The sequence below is a fragment of the Pipistrellus kuhlii genome, unplaced genomic scaffold, assembly GCF_014108245.1.
Source record: "Pipistrellus kuhlii isolate mPipKuh1 unplaced genomic scaffold, mPipKuh1.p scaffold_m20_p_2, whole genome shotgun sequence".
Classification (NCBI taxonomy): Eukaryota; Metazoa; Chordata; class Mammalia; order Chiroptera; family Vespertilionidae; genus Pipistrellus; species Pipistrellus kuhlii.
The window spans coordinates 183,437,215-183,451,743 of NW_023425515.1; the positions used below are offsets into that span (position 1 = coordinate 183,437,215).

General features: G+C 59.5%; 1 protein-coding gene across 7 annotated transcripts in view; it reads right to left on the reverse strand.

Annotated features, from left to right (window-relative positions):
* Window positions 1–9,851: 9,851 nt before the first annotated feature.
* The window catches only part of ZBTB40 (zinc finger and BTB domain containing 40), a 52,755-nt gene continuing 48,077 nt past the window's right edge, over window positions 9,852–14,529 (reverse strand). For all 7 annotated transcript variants that reach the window (XM_045585038.1, XM_036445312.2, XM_045585037.1 and 4 more), the window contains one exon: window positions 9,852–13,556. In XM_045585038.1, coding sequence (XP_045440994.1) covers window positions 13,362–13,556 — 195 coding nt within the window. In that variant the 3' untranslated portion in view covers window positions 9,852–13,361. The remainder of the gene's footprint in view (window positions 13,557–14,529) is intronic.

The window sequence follows — 14,529 nt, forward strand, 5'->3', positions numbered from 1 at the left end:
TGAAATCCCCGATGACAGCCGTGACCACGGCGGCTCCAGCCATTAAACACGGAGCTTTAACGGCCCCTGGAATACACCTGGGGCGCTTGTCAGCAGCGCCTGCTCGACACACGTGCACACGCGGCTCGCGCACACGCCTGGAAACGCGTGCACGCACACCCAGCTCGGGGAGCAGCACGGGAGGGAGGGAGGGGACCCGGGAGACAGTTCCAGCAGTTCCCTTGGCCTAAGGATGGGGGTGCTGGGGTCCACTCTGCACCCCTTAGGGCCTCCCCACCCTGCAGACTGCACGTTCTGAGTCCAGGGCACTGGCTCACCCCCTCATCCTTCCCAAATGGCTTTGATGAGGGCCAGGCCCTATGTAACGTCCTCCCCGCCCCCTGCCCCCCAGCTCAGCCTCACCCATGTGGCTCCGGGCCTGGCTCACAGCGGGCACCGGCGATTCCACTCACTGGGCACGCTCAGCTGCCTCTGCCGCGGAGGACGGCTCCTCACCGAGAACCGCGTGTCTGAGGCCCACGTGGTCGGATCCAAAGCCCTGGCCGGGGAGCCTGGCTCCGTGTTCTGGCCTTGGCCCTGACCCCCGTGTGACCTTTGCCTCCTGCGTGAGCCAGGCCTCCCGCTCTTTGGTGTCAGTTTCCTTATCAAAGAAGCCCATCTTCCCTGAGCCACTGGGGCAGCCGTGACGGGTGTCTGACTCAGTGGGAAGGTTGGCTGGTCTGTGGCCCCTGCAGCCTGGCTGGGGTGGGGGCCGGGCAGCTCTGGGAGCCAGGGCCTGCTGCTGGGCACCGGTGGCTCTGTTCAGGGTGCTTCCTTTGTGGGCAGGCGTTTCTGTGCCCACAGCACTAAGCGCGGGGCACGTAGTAGGTACTCACTCACATTGTAGGAAGGTTGGTGAACTTAACCACCAACTCCTGTAGGAGAGAATTTCCAGGAAGCATTCAGGAATCCCCTCTTCTGTGGCAGGTCCCCAGCAAGAAAGCTCCGTGTCCCGGCTCCTGCTTCCCTCTTCAGCCGCGGGCCTCTCACTGCTCCCGGAGAGCCGGGGCCAGCCGCCCTCCCCCGGGGAGCGCTGCCCGTCCTGCCGCAGGCATGCTCCGCCGGGACCATCCTTCTAACGCGCCAGGCACCCGGCCAGCGTGACAAGTGCCACGGTTCCCTCCTGGGCTCCCTTTCCGAAGCCAGCGGCCCCGCTCTCAGTTCCCCGGGGCCTCAGGGCTCAGTCCTCACTCCAGTCTCAGCTGCGCCTGCCCTCTCCGGGGTCATCTGTTAGAGGCAATGGGACATGGAGTGCCAAGGGCTTTCGTTTGAAAGAACCTGAGCAGGAAAACGCCAGGGCTTGCCCAGTGGCAGCTGCAGTGAGAGCAACCCCCACAGGCTTATCTGTGATAGAAAAGGTGGAGGGTGGGCTCTGAGGGGGGACAGGCAATGGTGGACAAGCAGGCTGGCCTGGCTCCAGTGCTGGGGACGCCAGGCAGGCAGAGGGACAGTGACGGCCCTGGGGCCTTATCCCTCAGGCCACCTCCCTCCCAGAAGGGACGGACCGAGGGAGGGCAGCGCACTGCCAGGGAAATTTACCTGCAAGCAGAGGGCAAAGGGCCGCTCAGGACAAACCCCAGGCCCTGGGTTCAGAGGATGGGGAGGAGCTGTGAGTGAGCTCCTTACCTTCTCCGGCCCCATGTTCCCGTCTGTAAAATGGGGGGATGATGCTCGTAGTGTCCCCTCGGGGCTGATCTGGGGTGAAATGGTGCAGCTCTGAGAGCCACCTGCCATGGTGGAGACTGACTGCACTGGCCGTTGCTGTTGTTACCACTGCAGTAACGGTCATTGTTTATGGCTCACTTAGCCCTCAGCACCCCCTGTGGTAAGGACCCTCATCAGACGCCCAGAGGCCTGGAGGGGCGAGGTCAGGGCTCCTGGCCACACGGCTGGGGAGCTGTGGAGAGACAACAGGCCGGACAGTCAGACCTCCCCCCGCCCGGCGGGGCCTCGGGCTCCCTCTGCCCAGGGCTCCTGCCTCTGTTTCCAAGTCCGGGGTGGGGAGTGGTGGGGCAGCAGGTGTCGGCTGGGAGCTGACGCTGATCCAGGGAGCGTGCTCTGAGGGAGCCACTGGTGACTGTGGGTGGCTGGCCGTGTGGGGGGAGGCGTGTGGAGGCCGGGCCCCCGCCCCCCGGGCCCTGGGATGGGGGCCCTGTCTGGACCTCTGCCCACCATCTCATTTCCAACGGGGACTCGTTTATGAGCGGTGGCCAGCTGGCTCGGGAACTTCAAAGATAGTATTTGATGAGTTTTAGCAGCTTCAGCAAAACTCTAATTTGAATTTCAGGCGCTGCTGTGTGATTTCCTCGGTGACAGCTCCGAGGGATGCGGGCTCGCTGTCATCCAGGGGCCCTCGCTGGCACTGCCTTCCCAGGAGCCGCCTCCGCGGGAGCTCCGGGAGGGGCGGCACACACATGACAGGGGGAGGGGGCCAGGCGGGCACAGAGCAGAGACAGACGCTGAGAGGGAAGGGGAGGAGGCGGGAGAGGAGGGGGAGGGGCCTGGGGAGAGAGAGGCACAGGACACAACGGGGACAGGGACCCTGGAAGACCCAGAGGGCACATGGCTAGACAGAAAGAGGCAGAGAGACTGACATGTCAAGTCAAATGCAGGCAGAGGGACCACCCACAGCAGAGGACAGAGGTGGAGAAAGGCACAGGAAGACAGACAGTGGGAGGCAGGGACAGACGGGTGGGAGGTGGGAGAATGAAGAAAGACCCAATGAGGGGGATGGGAGAGGGGTGAGACCCACAGTTCTGAAGCACCCGCTCAGCACCAGGCCTGGAGGGGGGGTCCAACAAGGACCAAGACAGGCAAGGTCCAAGGCTGGGAGGGAGCCTGGGCTCAGGGCAGCTGGTGGGGCGGGAGAAGGGCGTTGTCTCCAGCCCCCAGCCCCCTCCCACTCAGGACGGCGGTCCCAGAGGTGAGGGGGGAAGTCCTGAGTCCCCTGATCGGCGTGCTGCTCTGACCCAGCCCCCCGCTGCCCTGACCCCCAGCAATGGGCAGTTTGCAACAGGAACTTAATGCTCAACCCCAGGCTGTGCGTGTGAAGGGGCTCATTCCCATGTAGCTCTCCACCATGCTCGCACGCGCGCGCGCGCGCGCACACACACACACACACACACACACACACATACATGTGCCCACACACACAATGGCTGGGAAGGAGAGAGGACAGGGAGGGGTAGAATGAAAGAGGGATCTGGGACCAAGGAAAAGAGTCACTTCCTCTCTCTGAGCCTCAGTTTCCTCCTGCGTAAAACACTGGGAGCAGAACATGGCACATCTCACCCGGCTCTTGGGAGGTAGCCCAGCACTGGCTCAGTCGAATCTGAGCTGAAGGGACATCCCCCCCCCCCCCCCCGCAATAAAATGGACCTGGGTTCTGAGATCTGTCCCCCCCATACTCCCTCCCCCCACATCACCCTTCCTGGCGGGAGAGGAGGTGGGCCTTCTCCCTGCCTCTCCTCCCAGCGGAAGGGAGGGAAGCCTCGGCTGTGTGAGCCTCTGGGCCATGCAGGAAGCCACCGGCCGGGAGTGAGCTGCTGTCACAGGCCCTGGAACTGCGGTCCGGACGGCACTCAGCTGGTGGGCAGGGCCTGGGGGAGCGGTTGACCCCAGTCCGGGCAGGAGCCGCCGAGTCCCGGATGTGGGGCAGTGGAGGCCGGGGCGGCACAGGATGAGGAAGCAGCCTGACACAGCCAGTGGCCGGGAGCACCTGAAGTTCGTGTCTGACGAGATGACGATTAGAAACGTGAACGACCTCGTTAGCGTTTGTACTGATTACAAGTGAAAAGGAAAAACAATTTGGATGTAATGGATTACGTGCAACATGCGATTACGTTAATTTCACCTGTTTCTCTTTGCCCTTACAATGTGGGTAATAGAACATTTAAAATTACGCACGTGTCTCATATTAAATTTCTTCTTGTTATTTTTTTAAAAATCATTTATTGATTTTTGTTTTGATTATTATTTATTTATTTTTTAGAGAGAGGGAGGAAGGGAGAGGGAGAGAAAGAGAAAAAACATCCATCGGCTGCCTCCTGTACATCCCCCGTGGGAAACGAGCCTGAAACCTAGGCGGTGCCCTGACCGGGAATGGAGCCCACAACCTTTCGGTGACCGGAATGACACCCAACCAGCTGAGCCACACCGGCCAGGACTCGTGTTAGAGGCCCAGAAGGACCTGTTGCAGTCACAGTCAGAAAGCAGTGTCTGTCGGGAGATGTGCACTCAGGTCTCAGGACGGATTGGGAAGGAGACGATGGGCAGGAAGCACTTCTGAGAGTTCTGACAACTGCCGGGGGCAGGAGTGTGAAGCTCCCGCAAGGGCTGCTGGGGTGCCTGACCTCGGCCCACAGCGAGGGGCCGGAGCCTCTGCCGGGCCCGGAGAGTGCTCATTGGGAGGGAAAAGGCGAAGCTCACTGCGGGCAGCACCGAAGGCCGAGCCCTCACACGCTGATGAAGGGCAGACACAATTCTGGGAACACCACCTGCTTGTGCCCGAGGCCCTGGGCTGAGGGCTGGGCGGGAACAAAGCAGTGTCTGCGGCTTCAGCTGGCCCCCGAGCCACCCCTCAGCCGGCTGGGCGGCGGCAGGCCTGTGGGCAGCCTCTCTGGGCGGCAGCTTCCTCGTTTGTGGCCGTGCCTCCGAGTCAGGCTTTGGAGCAGACGAATTTGGCCACCGGCTCTGCCACTCATCCTGAGCCAGGTCACCCCTGGCCATACTTCCTTACCGGAAGGGCGCCGGGGACAGATGCCAAGGGCTGAGCCGGGAGGAACGCGTGTGCTGTGCAAACATTTGCTGCTGGAACCTGGGAATCCACCCACAACCAGACAGGTCGCCCTCCACCCCAAGTCCCCCCCTTACCCCCCACAGTGCTGATGGTGCTGCTGAGGGGCCAACGAGGAAGTCATTTAGATCCTGATGAGTGCAGTCAAGAAGTTAGAGAGCCAAAGGATGGACACCTCCCCGAGTGCCCACCCAGTGCCCTCCCGCCCAGCCCCCCACCTCCCCGTCTCACTCCTGAGGCTCTGGCATCGGACTCCAGCAGCTGAGATGAGGAGGGGGAGGCGGCCCGTGTAAGGCCTGCAGGTGATCAGCTTGGCCTCTGAGGAGGTGGGCTTGGCTGACTCCATAAGATCTCACGCTGGGAATCTTTTAGCCTTGTCGCCTCCCCCTCCCTCTGGCAGCCGAGCCCAGGGAGGCTTGTGGAAAAGCTTCTGGTCAGATCAGAGGGGGCCACCGAGGTATCCGGGGGACCCTCTCCTCAGGCCTCCTGAGCGGTAGGTTGAGGAGCACACAAGCCTAGGGTTTTGGTCTTGGTCTCCCAGCCAGCCAGGCCCCACCTGGAGGATGCAAGCCTTGACTCTGCCTCTTCGTCCTGAGGCGGCAGCCTCAACGGGCAGGGGTGGGACCCCTGCATAGACTTTCTCCTCCGAGTGCCCTGCGCCCCCAGAGTCCAGGCTCCACAGCTGGCCTTCCTGGGGTCAAGCCCGGGAAGCTAACATAGCCTCCGAGCCCTCTTCGGTCAGGACCTTCATAGCTCTCACTCGGTCACCCAGAGGCAGGCCAGAGCTCTCACCCCGCCTCTCGGCAAACAGTAAGGGAGACAGGCTCCGAGGGTGGTGGCTTGCCCAGGGCCAGAGCGCCGGGCAGCCCACGGTTGTCGTCAGACGTGGGGCCCTGCAGCTCTGACTCAGCCCCACCTCGTGCTCTCTCCGTGCGAAGTGGGCTCTGACTGCGGCCCTGCTGTGACTCACGTGACCCACTGAGAGATGGTGCCTCCTGGAGCCTGGGTTTTTCATTTGCAAAATAATAATCCACGCTCCTCTCCTCAGACCACTGCTGCCACAGTCGGGCAAGTCAGCGATGGAAAGTGCTCTGAATTACGGGACCACGGGGGCGGGCAGCATGGCGCGGGGGGACAGCCCGCACCTGCTGGCGGAGAGCGGGCCGCAACACCTCAGCTCACCAGCTGAGGACACAGAGGGCGTCTGAAGGCCTTCGCCCTGAAAGGGGCAACAGCGAACGGTGAGGGTCAACAGTGCCGCTGAGAGTGATGGGGAAACAGCAGATTGCTACTTGAGAGTGAGACACGGTGGGACTACCGTCACCTGTACACAGAGTAAGAGAGGCCACTGGCCACGCGCTGTCCTCCCTCTCCTCTCTCTGCGCCCCCAGGGCGGCCTCTTGGCTCCAATAGACCAGGTCAGGATGGAAAACAGGTGGATAAAACCTAAAGCCACACATCTAACAAGACTGAGCAGGGTCGGAACTCTGAGTGGCTCTGAATGGCTGCACTAATGGACACTGTCTTCTGATCCGATATTTGCCCATAAAACGGTGGCTGTTCTAGAGAACGTTTTTCCTGTAGGAGCCCAGGGTCAGGGGAGAGAGGGGGAAGTCAGACCAGCCAAGATGCTTCCCAGAGCTGCCTGGGCCGGGGAACCACCTCGCACTCAGCTGCCCCATGCGTCCTTCTCCACTGGAAGGAAGGGCCCGGCTGAGCCGGCAGGTGTTGACTGAGGATGTGAGACTGAGGGGCGGTCTAAGCCATGGATAATCCAGTCCCGGAGCAAGGCACAGGGCATGTGTGGTGCTGCAGGACACGTTCCCAGCTGACAAAAGCAGAGTTTAGGCCAGGCTGCAGTCTCAGGCAGGATGGGGAGAAGGAGAGAGCAGATCGGGAGACTCAGTAGGTCCTAAGACAACACGTAGGTGTGACAGGCCAGGCTGCCCAGTGACTGGGAAGGATTAAAAAATGCTTGGACATAGCGTGGTGCTCAGCAGCAAGCTCTGGAGCCAGTGGCCTGGGCTCCCGCCCAGCGGTGCTGCTCACTGGTTATGTAGCTCAGGTGGCTTCCCGGGTGCTGGCGGCCTCACCTGTCGCAGGGGAGGGATAGTAACAGCATCCGCATCACGGTGCTGGTGAGACGAGAGTTACACTCGCTCTTTGTCCGTGTTCAACATGCGCTTAATAACAGAGCTATTAATGATGAGAGCACTTCTTTTCTTTTTTAAAACATATTTTATTGATCTCAGAGAAGAAGGGAGAGGGAGAGATAGGCATATCAATGACGAGAATCATTGATTGGCTGTCACCTGCACGCCCCATTCTAGGGATTGAGCCTGCAACCCAGGCATGTGCCCTGACCAGGATTCAAACCATGACCTCCTGGCTCATAGGTTGATGCTCAACCACTGAGCCATGCAGGCTGGGCAAGAATATTTCTAAAAAATATTAATGCCCAACCCCCCTCCACCACCACCACCTCATGAAAAAGAGAGAAGAGAAACCCAGCATGTATAGGCACTGCAGGTCTCCGGGCGGCAGGGGTGCTTTTGGTTCTTGTTTCTCACATGTGACCCTGGCCCGGCCACAGGTCAGCAGTGCCCCAGGAGCAGGGCCCACGCATGGGACTGGGCACTGGTAGGGGCTCAGGCCTCCAGAACTTCAGGTCTACGACTCCGATGTGCCAGGCTACCTACATGGGTGTGTGCATGGATGGAATAAGGCACAGTTCTTACCCGTTTAGCGAGGGAGGGTCTGTGCTCCCAAACCCGCAGGGGCCTCCAGCCTGTGGCTCACCCAGGCTCAGGCACCCCTTCCTCATTTCCCTTCGGTTCCGGGCTCACAGGCAGCTCTGGCCCTGGCCTTGGACAGGCTGGCGCCGGGCTGGACCCTGCGTGGGCACAGAGGTTGCTATCTTCAATGGAATGACCTGCTCGGTCCTGTGCCGGCCCCATGGGCCCCTTCCCCACGTCCTGCCCATTCTTATCAGACCCGCCTGATGGCTGCTCCATAAAACCTCCCCTGGAGGTGACAGTGGCTCCCTGGACCGACCTTGTCCTGTGTTTGATCAGCTGTTTGTGGCTTGAGCCGGGGAACCAGAGCGGGAAGAGCCGACAGGAGTGGTGTTTGGTCAGAGCAGCCAGGAGCCAGGCTAGCTGCTCCTAGCCTTCCACTAATCTCCCTGGGAGGACGGAGAGGAGGGAGTGTGGACAGACCGGCCCACGGGTGACTTGGGGGTATCAGGCTGGTGGGGGAGTCTGGGAAGGGGGTGAGATGGAGAAGTTGGGTTCTCCCTGACCAGCCCCAAGGGTAAGCGAGGGAAGCACTGCAAGGACCCAGCAGAGCAGCGACATCTACTGAGTACCAAGCGCACTATCTGGGCCAAGTATTTGGGGAGAGAGCATCTTCCTGGACAGGGACCTGTGGCCTGGCTCACTGGGGGACAGGGCAGCAGGCACAGGTGCACAGAAAGGAAGGAGCTTGCTGCCTGTACTGATGTCCCAGTGACGCCTCGGTCCTCCGTCATTGCCTAACCAAGGTGATGGCTTTTGGCCTCAGTTAGTTTGCACACCACTCGTGTTCTGAGTACACGCTCTCGGCGGGTACGAGGAACAGTGAATGGGGACGCTCCGGCCGCAAGGCCAGAGGCCATCCACACTCAGGGCTCTGTTTCCTGGGCCCCGGCTGGGTGTGTCCCTGCCTGACACTAGGTCAGTGCCTCATGCACACATGGCCCTTCATCGGTGGCGCCCCCGGGGCTGGCCTGGGTCTTGCACGCCTCTGCAGCTCACCCAGGCCCTCAGCCTCAGGACGTGAGGCCTCCTCCTTCCCACCCTCTCCCCTGCCCAGGTACTGTCATGTACCTGGGATGTGGACAGGCATCCTGTACGGGCACCTACACTCGGGGAGACATTTCACAAACGCTGACTCTCCTCCTCATGGTCACTGTGAGGGCGGCTCGCCCACGGTCATCGCCTAGTCAGAGGTGGGTGGAAGCTCGGAGTCCAGGCCTGAGGTGACCGATCACTCAGGCCCCGCCGGCCCATTTCCTACCTCTGCCCAGTCCTCCCGTGCTTCACCCTGCGGTCACCTTCATGCTGGAGCCAGCGGCTCCTGCAATTACCCTGCTCCTTGGACGCTCTCGGGATTACAGCTCTAAAATCCACAGCGCCAGCCTCTCCCCACACTGCTTAGGCGGAGGGCATTCCTTCTCAAGGCGCGGTGGGCTCTGGGCAAGTGTATTGGGGCGGCTACTCCAGGAGGCCCCCCTCTCCCTCCCAGGGTCAGGTGGGCAATGCTGGCCTGAGCCAAGGCTGCAGTCTAGACACCCCCCCCCCCCCCCCCGGCCTCACACACCGGATCTAACTGCAGAAACCACCACAGTCTGTGTCTGCCAATAACATGACATTTCCAGCTTCCCCCACACAAGGTTTCTGCTTACTTTATAGTTATCTGCTCAGCATCTTATGCTGTGGGGCAGCTGAGATTCTAGGATGCGTGAGAAGTGGTGGGTGTTGTGAGGATCCCTAAGGATGCGCGGGGACTGGAAGAGACACGTAAGCGCGAAGGAAGGAACATTCGGTGCTGGAGACCGCAGGAACGGCTGGCCTGTGTGAGGGACGTGATTAATAACAACTACAATTACAACACTCAACACAGTTAAGTCGAGGCTTTTAACCCACGATTCTGTGGGGTAGATGTAACAATCCCCCATTTACAGATGAGGCCAGAGCTCCGGAGGGGCCTCATCAGTCACACGGTCAGCATGTGGCACAGTCGGGATGTGCACAGGTCTGGCCTGCACCACATGGCTCCCTGGGAAACGAGACTCCACAGGCCAGGCAAGCGCTCCCCCCGCCCCTCCCTGTGAGCATGGCCTGAAGGTGCAGCGCCCCTAGGAGGCTAGGCCCCTCCAGCCTGTGTGACAGCTGCCCTGAACCACAGAAATCATCTACACCATCACTCATTTGAAGCTCACGCAGCATCACGATTTTCAAGGTACATATTTTATTTATATGGACCAATGCAAGGTGAGCACGGACAATGGTTCGGAATCCTATTTATACAGCACCACGTGCTGCTTAGTCGTCTTGATCATGGGTGGGCTGGCCTGGTAAGGTACGACAAACAATTTCTGTGATTTGGAAGGCCACAAAATTAAACTGCCCACGGTATACACTCTCCTCACACGTTATCTCCAACGCACAGACAGTTTCTCTGCGTTATAGGCTGAGTCGATGATGTAGCAAGTTCTGACTGTGCTTCGGAGCCTTTGGCCCAAGTCCTACCAGCCCCAAGGTTTTCCATGGCAACCAAAACAGTTATCAACCTGCCTTCACACTCCCTTCAACCCCAAGTCCTCCTTTATCGTCTACTTCCCCAGGTCCCTGGATGCACTGGGCCACACCGGGCAGTGAGTTCCTTTGGGAGGCCTGATTAAAGTATGCCAGCATTTTCTCCACCTCTGTCCAACTGTCTGGCCCGTGTCATAGAAACACTGCTGTAAGAACCAGTCAGGGTAAGGTGAGCTGTTTCCTCCATCCTTGGTCACTCACTGATCTCAGGCACACCCCTCCCACCTCACTGATATGCCGTCAGCCTGTGGTGCCCACATTACCCAGGTGAGAGAGAAACTCCTAGGGCCTGCCTCATCTCCTCGATTTGGGAGTGTTTCTCACTAGCCAGGCGCAGAGAACGGGCCTGATTCCCACTAATCCTCAGCCCCTCTCAGGCCCTCCCTGGGGGCGAGGCTGATGTGTTCCGTGGTCAGCGGGAGGAGAGTCTGCAGCAACCCCAGAGAGGGCCGCCATCTCCAGGGAACCCAGGACACACACTGTAGACCATGGAAGACCATGGCCTCAAACTTTTCCAAATACAACACTTGGGAGATGGGAGAGATGGGCTTTATAAAATAAAGGAGGAGACACCTCCGTCTTTGCCCCTGTGCTGTCCCTCTGGCCTCAGGCTCTGCTCAGACATCTCCCTACGGCCATCCTTGCTCCTGAGCCTCTACGTGCTTCTCATTACCTGGACGGTAAGTCCTGTCCCTAAGTGACTCCCCTCACTCCCACCGAATTAGCCTGCCTGCCTGCCCCTCCTCACCAGCTGTCTCAGGAGCTTGGGAGCCACGGACTCCTCCAGACCACCGCATAAGCCCTGCATTCAGCCTGAGGCCACAGGCAGCACCATGGCAACGCGGCAGAGAGAAGACCACTGCCATGAAGCAAGTCGGTGAGGGGACGAGGCCACGATAACAGTGTCCTCTGAGGCAGTAACTCAGAAGATCTCTTCGGCAGAAAATGGCCAACTAGAGCTAGAAAGTTTTTCTACAATAAAATCACACCTGGGCATCTCCAGAGAGGGACAGTGTAAGGTCACTGCCAATGCCGCATGTTGCAAAGGTCCCCTCGGAGCAGAGACGAAACTTCCTCATCCCCGACCAGAATGAGCACAAGGCCGTGCCCGACGCCGGTGCCGGGCGAGTCTGACAGCAGCAGTCAGTCTGGGTCTGTGTCAGCTCCCACCTCGGCGACCTGCTGGGCTGGTGACAGGAGAAAGCACATGTCCTGTCACAGCCGGGTCCGTCAGGAATGAAGAAAGGGTCTCAGTACCTGAAGGACCGGAAGCTGGGTTTAAAACACACACCTTGCTTATTCGGAAGACTGTTTAAAAGGAGAAGCCCTTTTCTCCTGCAGGCCCTCAGCAATTCCTCCCCATTTCCTGGTGTTTTGGCTGGGAGATGTTTTGAGGACACGCAGTTCCCAGCCGCAGCCTGTGGCTCTGAGGCACTGTGTCCTCATCGCTGGGCTGGGCCGCAGGTGCTGTAAGCACAGGCCACTCCACTCCCTCAGTGGGTTTATCTGGTGTCAGCGGGAGAGTCCGTGTCATTTCGCCACTTGCAGATCGAGAGCTCTCCTGGGCTGACAGCTCACAGGACTGAAAAGCTTACGGAGACAGACGGGCTTGGCAGCAGCAGTGAGGGCTGCACGTGGAGGCTAAGTCTCAAAGGTTTGAGCACCATCTTCTGGTCAGGGTTTGGCTTTTGAGGCGACTTGCCTTTGAAATGTCATTGACTTCAGAATGAAGAACCCTGAGCTGCCCAGCTCCAGCAATTTGCACATCACAATGGGGACACCCTGCAGGCAGGAGTGTGTGGGTGCAGGGCCCAGGCGGAGCTCACTGCCAGCACAGGCCCTGGCCATGCACATGCTGGCCAGTGTTAAGGGCCCTCCTCTGCCTTTCCAGCAGTGTGCGGTGGCAATAAAAGTCCCTCCCATGACCAACACCGACCCTTTATCCCTGCTTGCCCCTGGCGATGTGAAATGTGCTTGGAAAGGGTTGGGCTAGTCTTCCACCTCCTCGAGCTTGAAGGCAGTGATCACATTGGGCACTGCCCTCCACAGGGGGGCAAGCCCGAGGTGGCAGGGAGCCTGCCTGTGTGTAAACACTGCACTAGCAGGCCAACCTCCTGGCGTGGAGGAAAGGAAGATAAATGCTAGTCATTCTCTCCAAATGGCGGGGACCTACATCCATCTAATTGCACTTCATAATGGACTCCACCACCCATTAATTACCAGATTACATGTTAGAAACGGAAGATAAAAAGCCTGGTGCGATTCAGACTCCGAAGGATCCCTGACCTGCAGAAGCGGTGGCAGCCTGGAGAGTCAGACAGCAGGCCGAACACCCAGCGCGGAGGACGGTGGCAGGAGGCAGAGCCGGGGCGGTCACGGGCACTGCTCCACCTGGTGTGGGTTGGTGGCTCTATTACATGCTCCGGAGGGAGGGGCACGGCCTCCGGGTCGGGCAGAAGGCAGGCGCTGACAGGGAAGGGGATGAGGGCAGCGGGGAAGGCCGCGGCTCAGCCTTCAGTACAGAGCACCACGAAGCTGCAGGAGGGGCAGGGACAGCCTTGCAGCCTCCACTGAACACGTCCAGAAACTCTTCCAAGGCTTCGCTGGCGGAAGGGCTGACGGCACTGCCCGATGGGAGTCCCATGAAGATGAGGCCTTGCTGTGTTCACAGGCTGCTCCTGCCCGTGACCAGCAGCTGGGGGATGAGAGATGTGAGGAAGGGCCAACTGTGCTCAAGACGGGGGGGCCCTGGATGGTCCATGGGTGCTTTTCTCTCATTCTTAAGCGGCCAGAAGGTACTGACAGCATCTGCAGCCCCTCAGTGGGGCTACGACCCCACACCTGCCATTCTGCTGCGGCTCCTGGCACCTCTGCTTACCTGGTCACCAGCTCCTGCCCACGGCTTTCCGGCTCTTTCTCAGAAGCTCTGCTCTGCTGCGGGGTGGACAGTGTGACAGAGGCCATGGCCAGCCTGTGGGAGGGCGGCGGGTCGGCAAAGATCTGCTCAGACGTTGGTGGTTCTATGAGAATGACGCTTCTGCCGTCTGTTTTCCAAGGGAGACCGTTTGGGTTGGTGCTGGGCTAAGATGCTCATCACGCAGGCCAGCCGGGGACCGAGGGCAAAGGGCCCGCCGTGGAGCGTTCTCTCTGCTGCCCCGATGAGCAGCCACTCACTTGGCCTCACCACAGATCAGGGTCACGGTCCCGTCCAGCAGGTCCTCCACGGTCACTGCCACGAGCTCAGAGCTGGTCTGAGACGTCTGCGAGTCCGGCAACGTCACGAACACCTGGGACCCGGCCAGCGGGGTCTCCTCCAGAGTGATCACCTGCTCTGCCGAGGCGGCCGGCTCCGGGGCCTGGATCACCTGGAAGGAGACGACCACGAGGCTCTAGGCAGCGTCCACAGCTACCGTGTTTCCCCGAGAATAAGACATCCTCTGAAAATAAGACCTAGCGCATGGAAAGATAGGACATCCCCTGAAAATAAGATCTAGCGCAACTTTGGGAGGAAAAAATTAATATAAGACAATGTCTTATTTTCGGGGAAACAGGGTAGCTCTCCAGAATTTTCATGGTTTCCATCCAGGCTGTAATGATGATATTTATGTTTTGACCTGAGGAGAGCAATTGCACGTGCCTAATGGGAAGAGGCAAATCTTACACACGAGTGATGCAAAGGAGAGGCAGGCAAACAATTTAAATAACCGTGTGCTAAATTGCTGTAATTTAGCTCAGTATGCCACCTCAGGCCCGGACTCTGATTACACACCGGTGAGCGCCGGCTCGGCTTCTCACACTGGGCCTTCCCGTCCCGAGGATTACACCGCAGAGTAAGAGCCGCGTGAAAGGAATGCCACCAAGGTGTCAGCGTCATGCTAGAACCACGGACACTGGAATGACATGCCGACAGGGGTGTTTCTGGGCCTGATCAGGCTAAGAGCCTCCTGTGGCTCCAGGGCTGTAGAGTGAGTGGATGAAGAGTGACTTCTGTCAACTCCCTCATTTGGCTCACCAGGCTGGCAGGGCAGGCATCTCCCCGCCTCCACAGGCTGCACCCCTTCCACGTCGGCATCTGTCAAAGACGGCCTTCCCGTCCAGGAAGGACCAGTCTGTGCTAAGTAACCCAGCTCCCGCTGGAACCTCCAGGATGACCTGAAGTGCGGAGCTCAGGACAGCCTGATGCCCCTGCTATCTCAGGCCAGAGTGCCCACGGGGGCACAGGTACCCTGGCTCTTGAGAACGAGCCCAGAGCGGGGAGCAGGGCACTAGATAAAAGTGGCAGCAGTGGGGAAGCCCAGCTCTGTGCCGCTGGGAGTGGAGAGATCAACTGTGATGTCC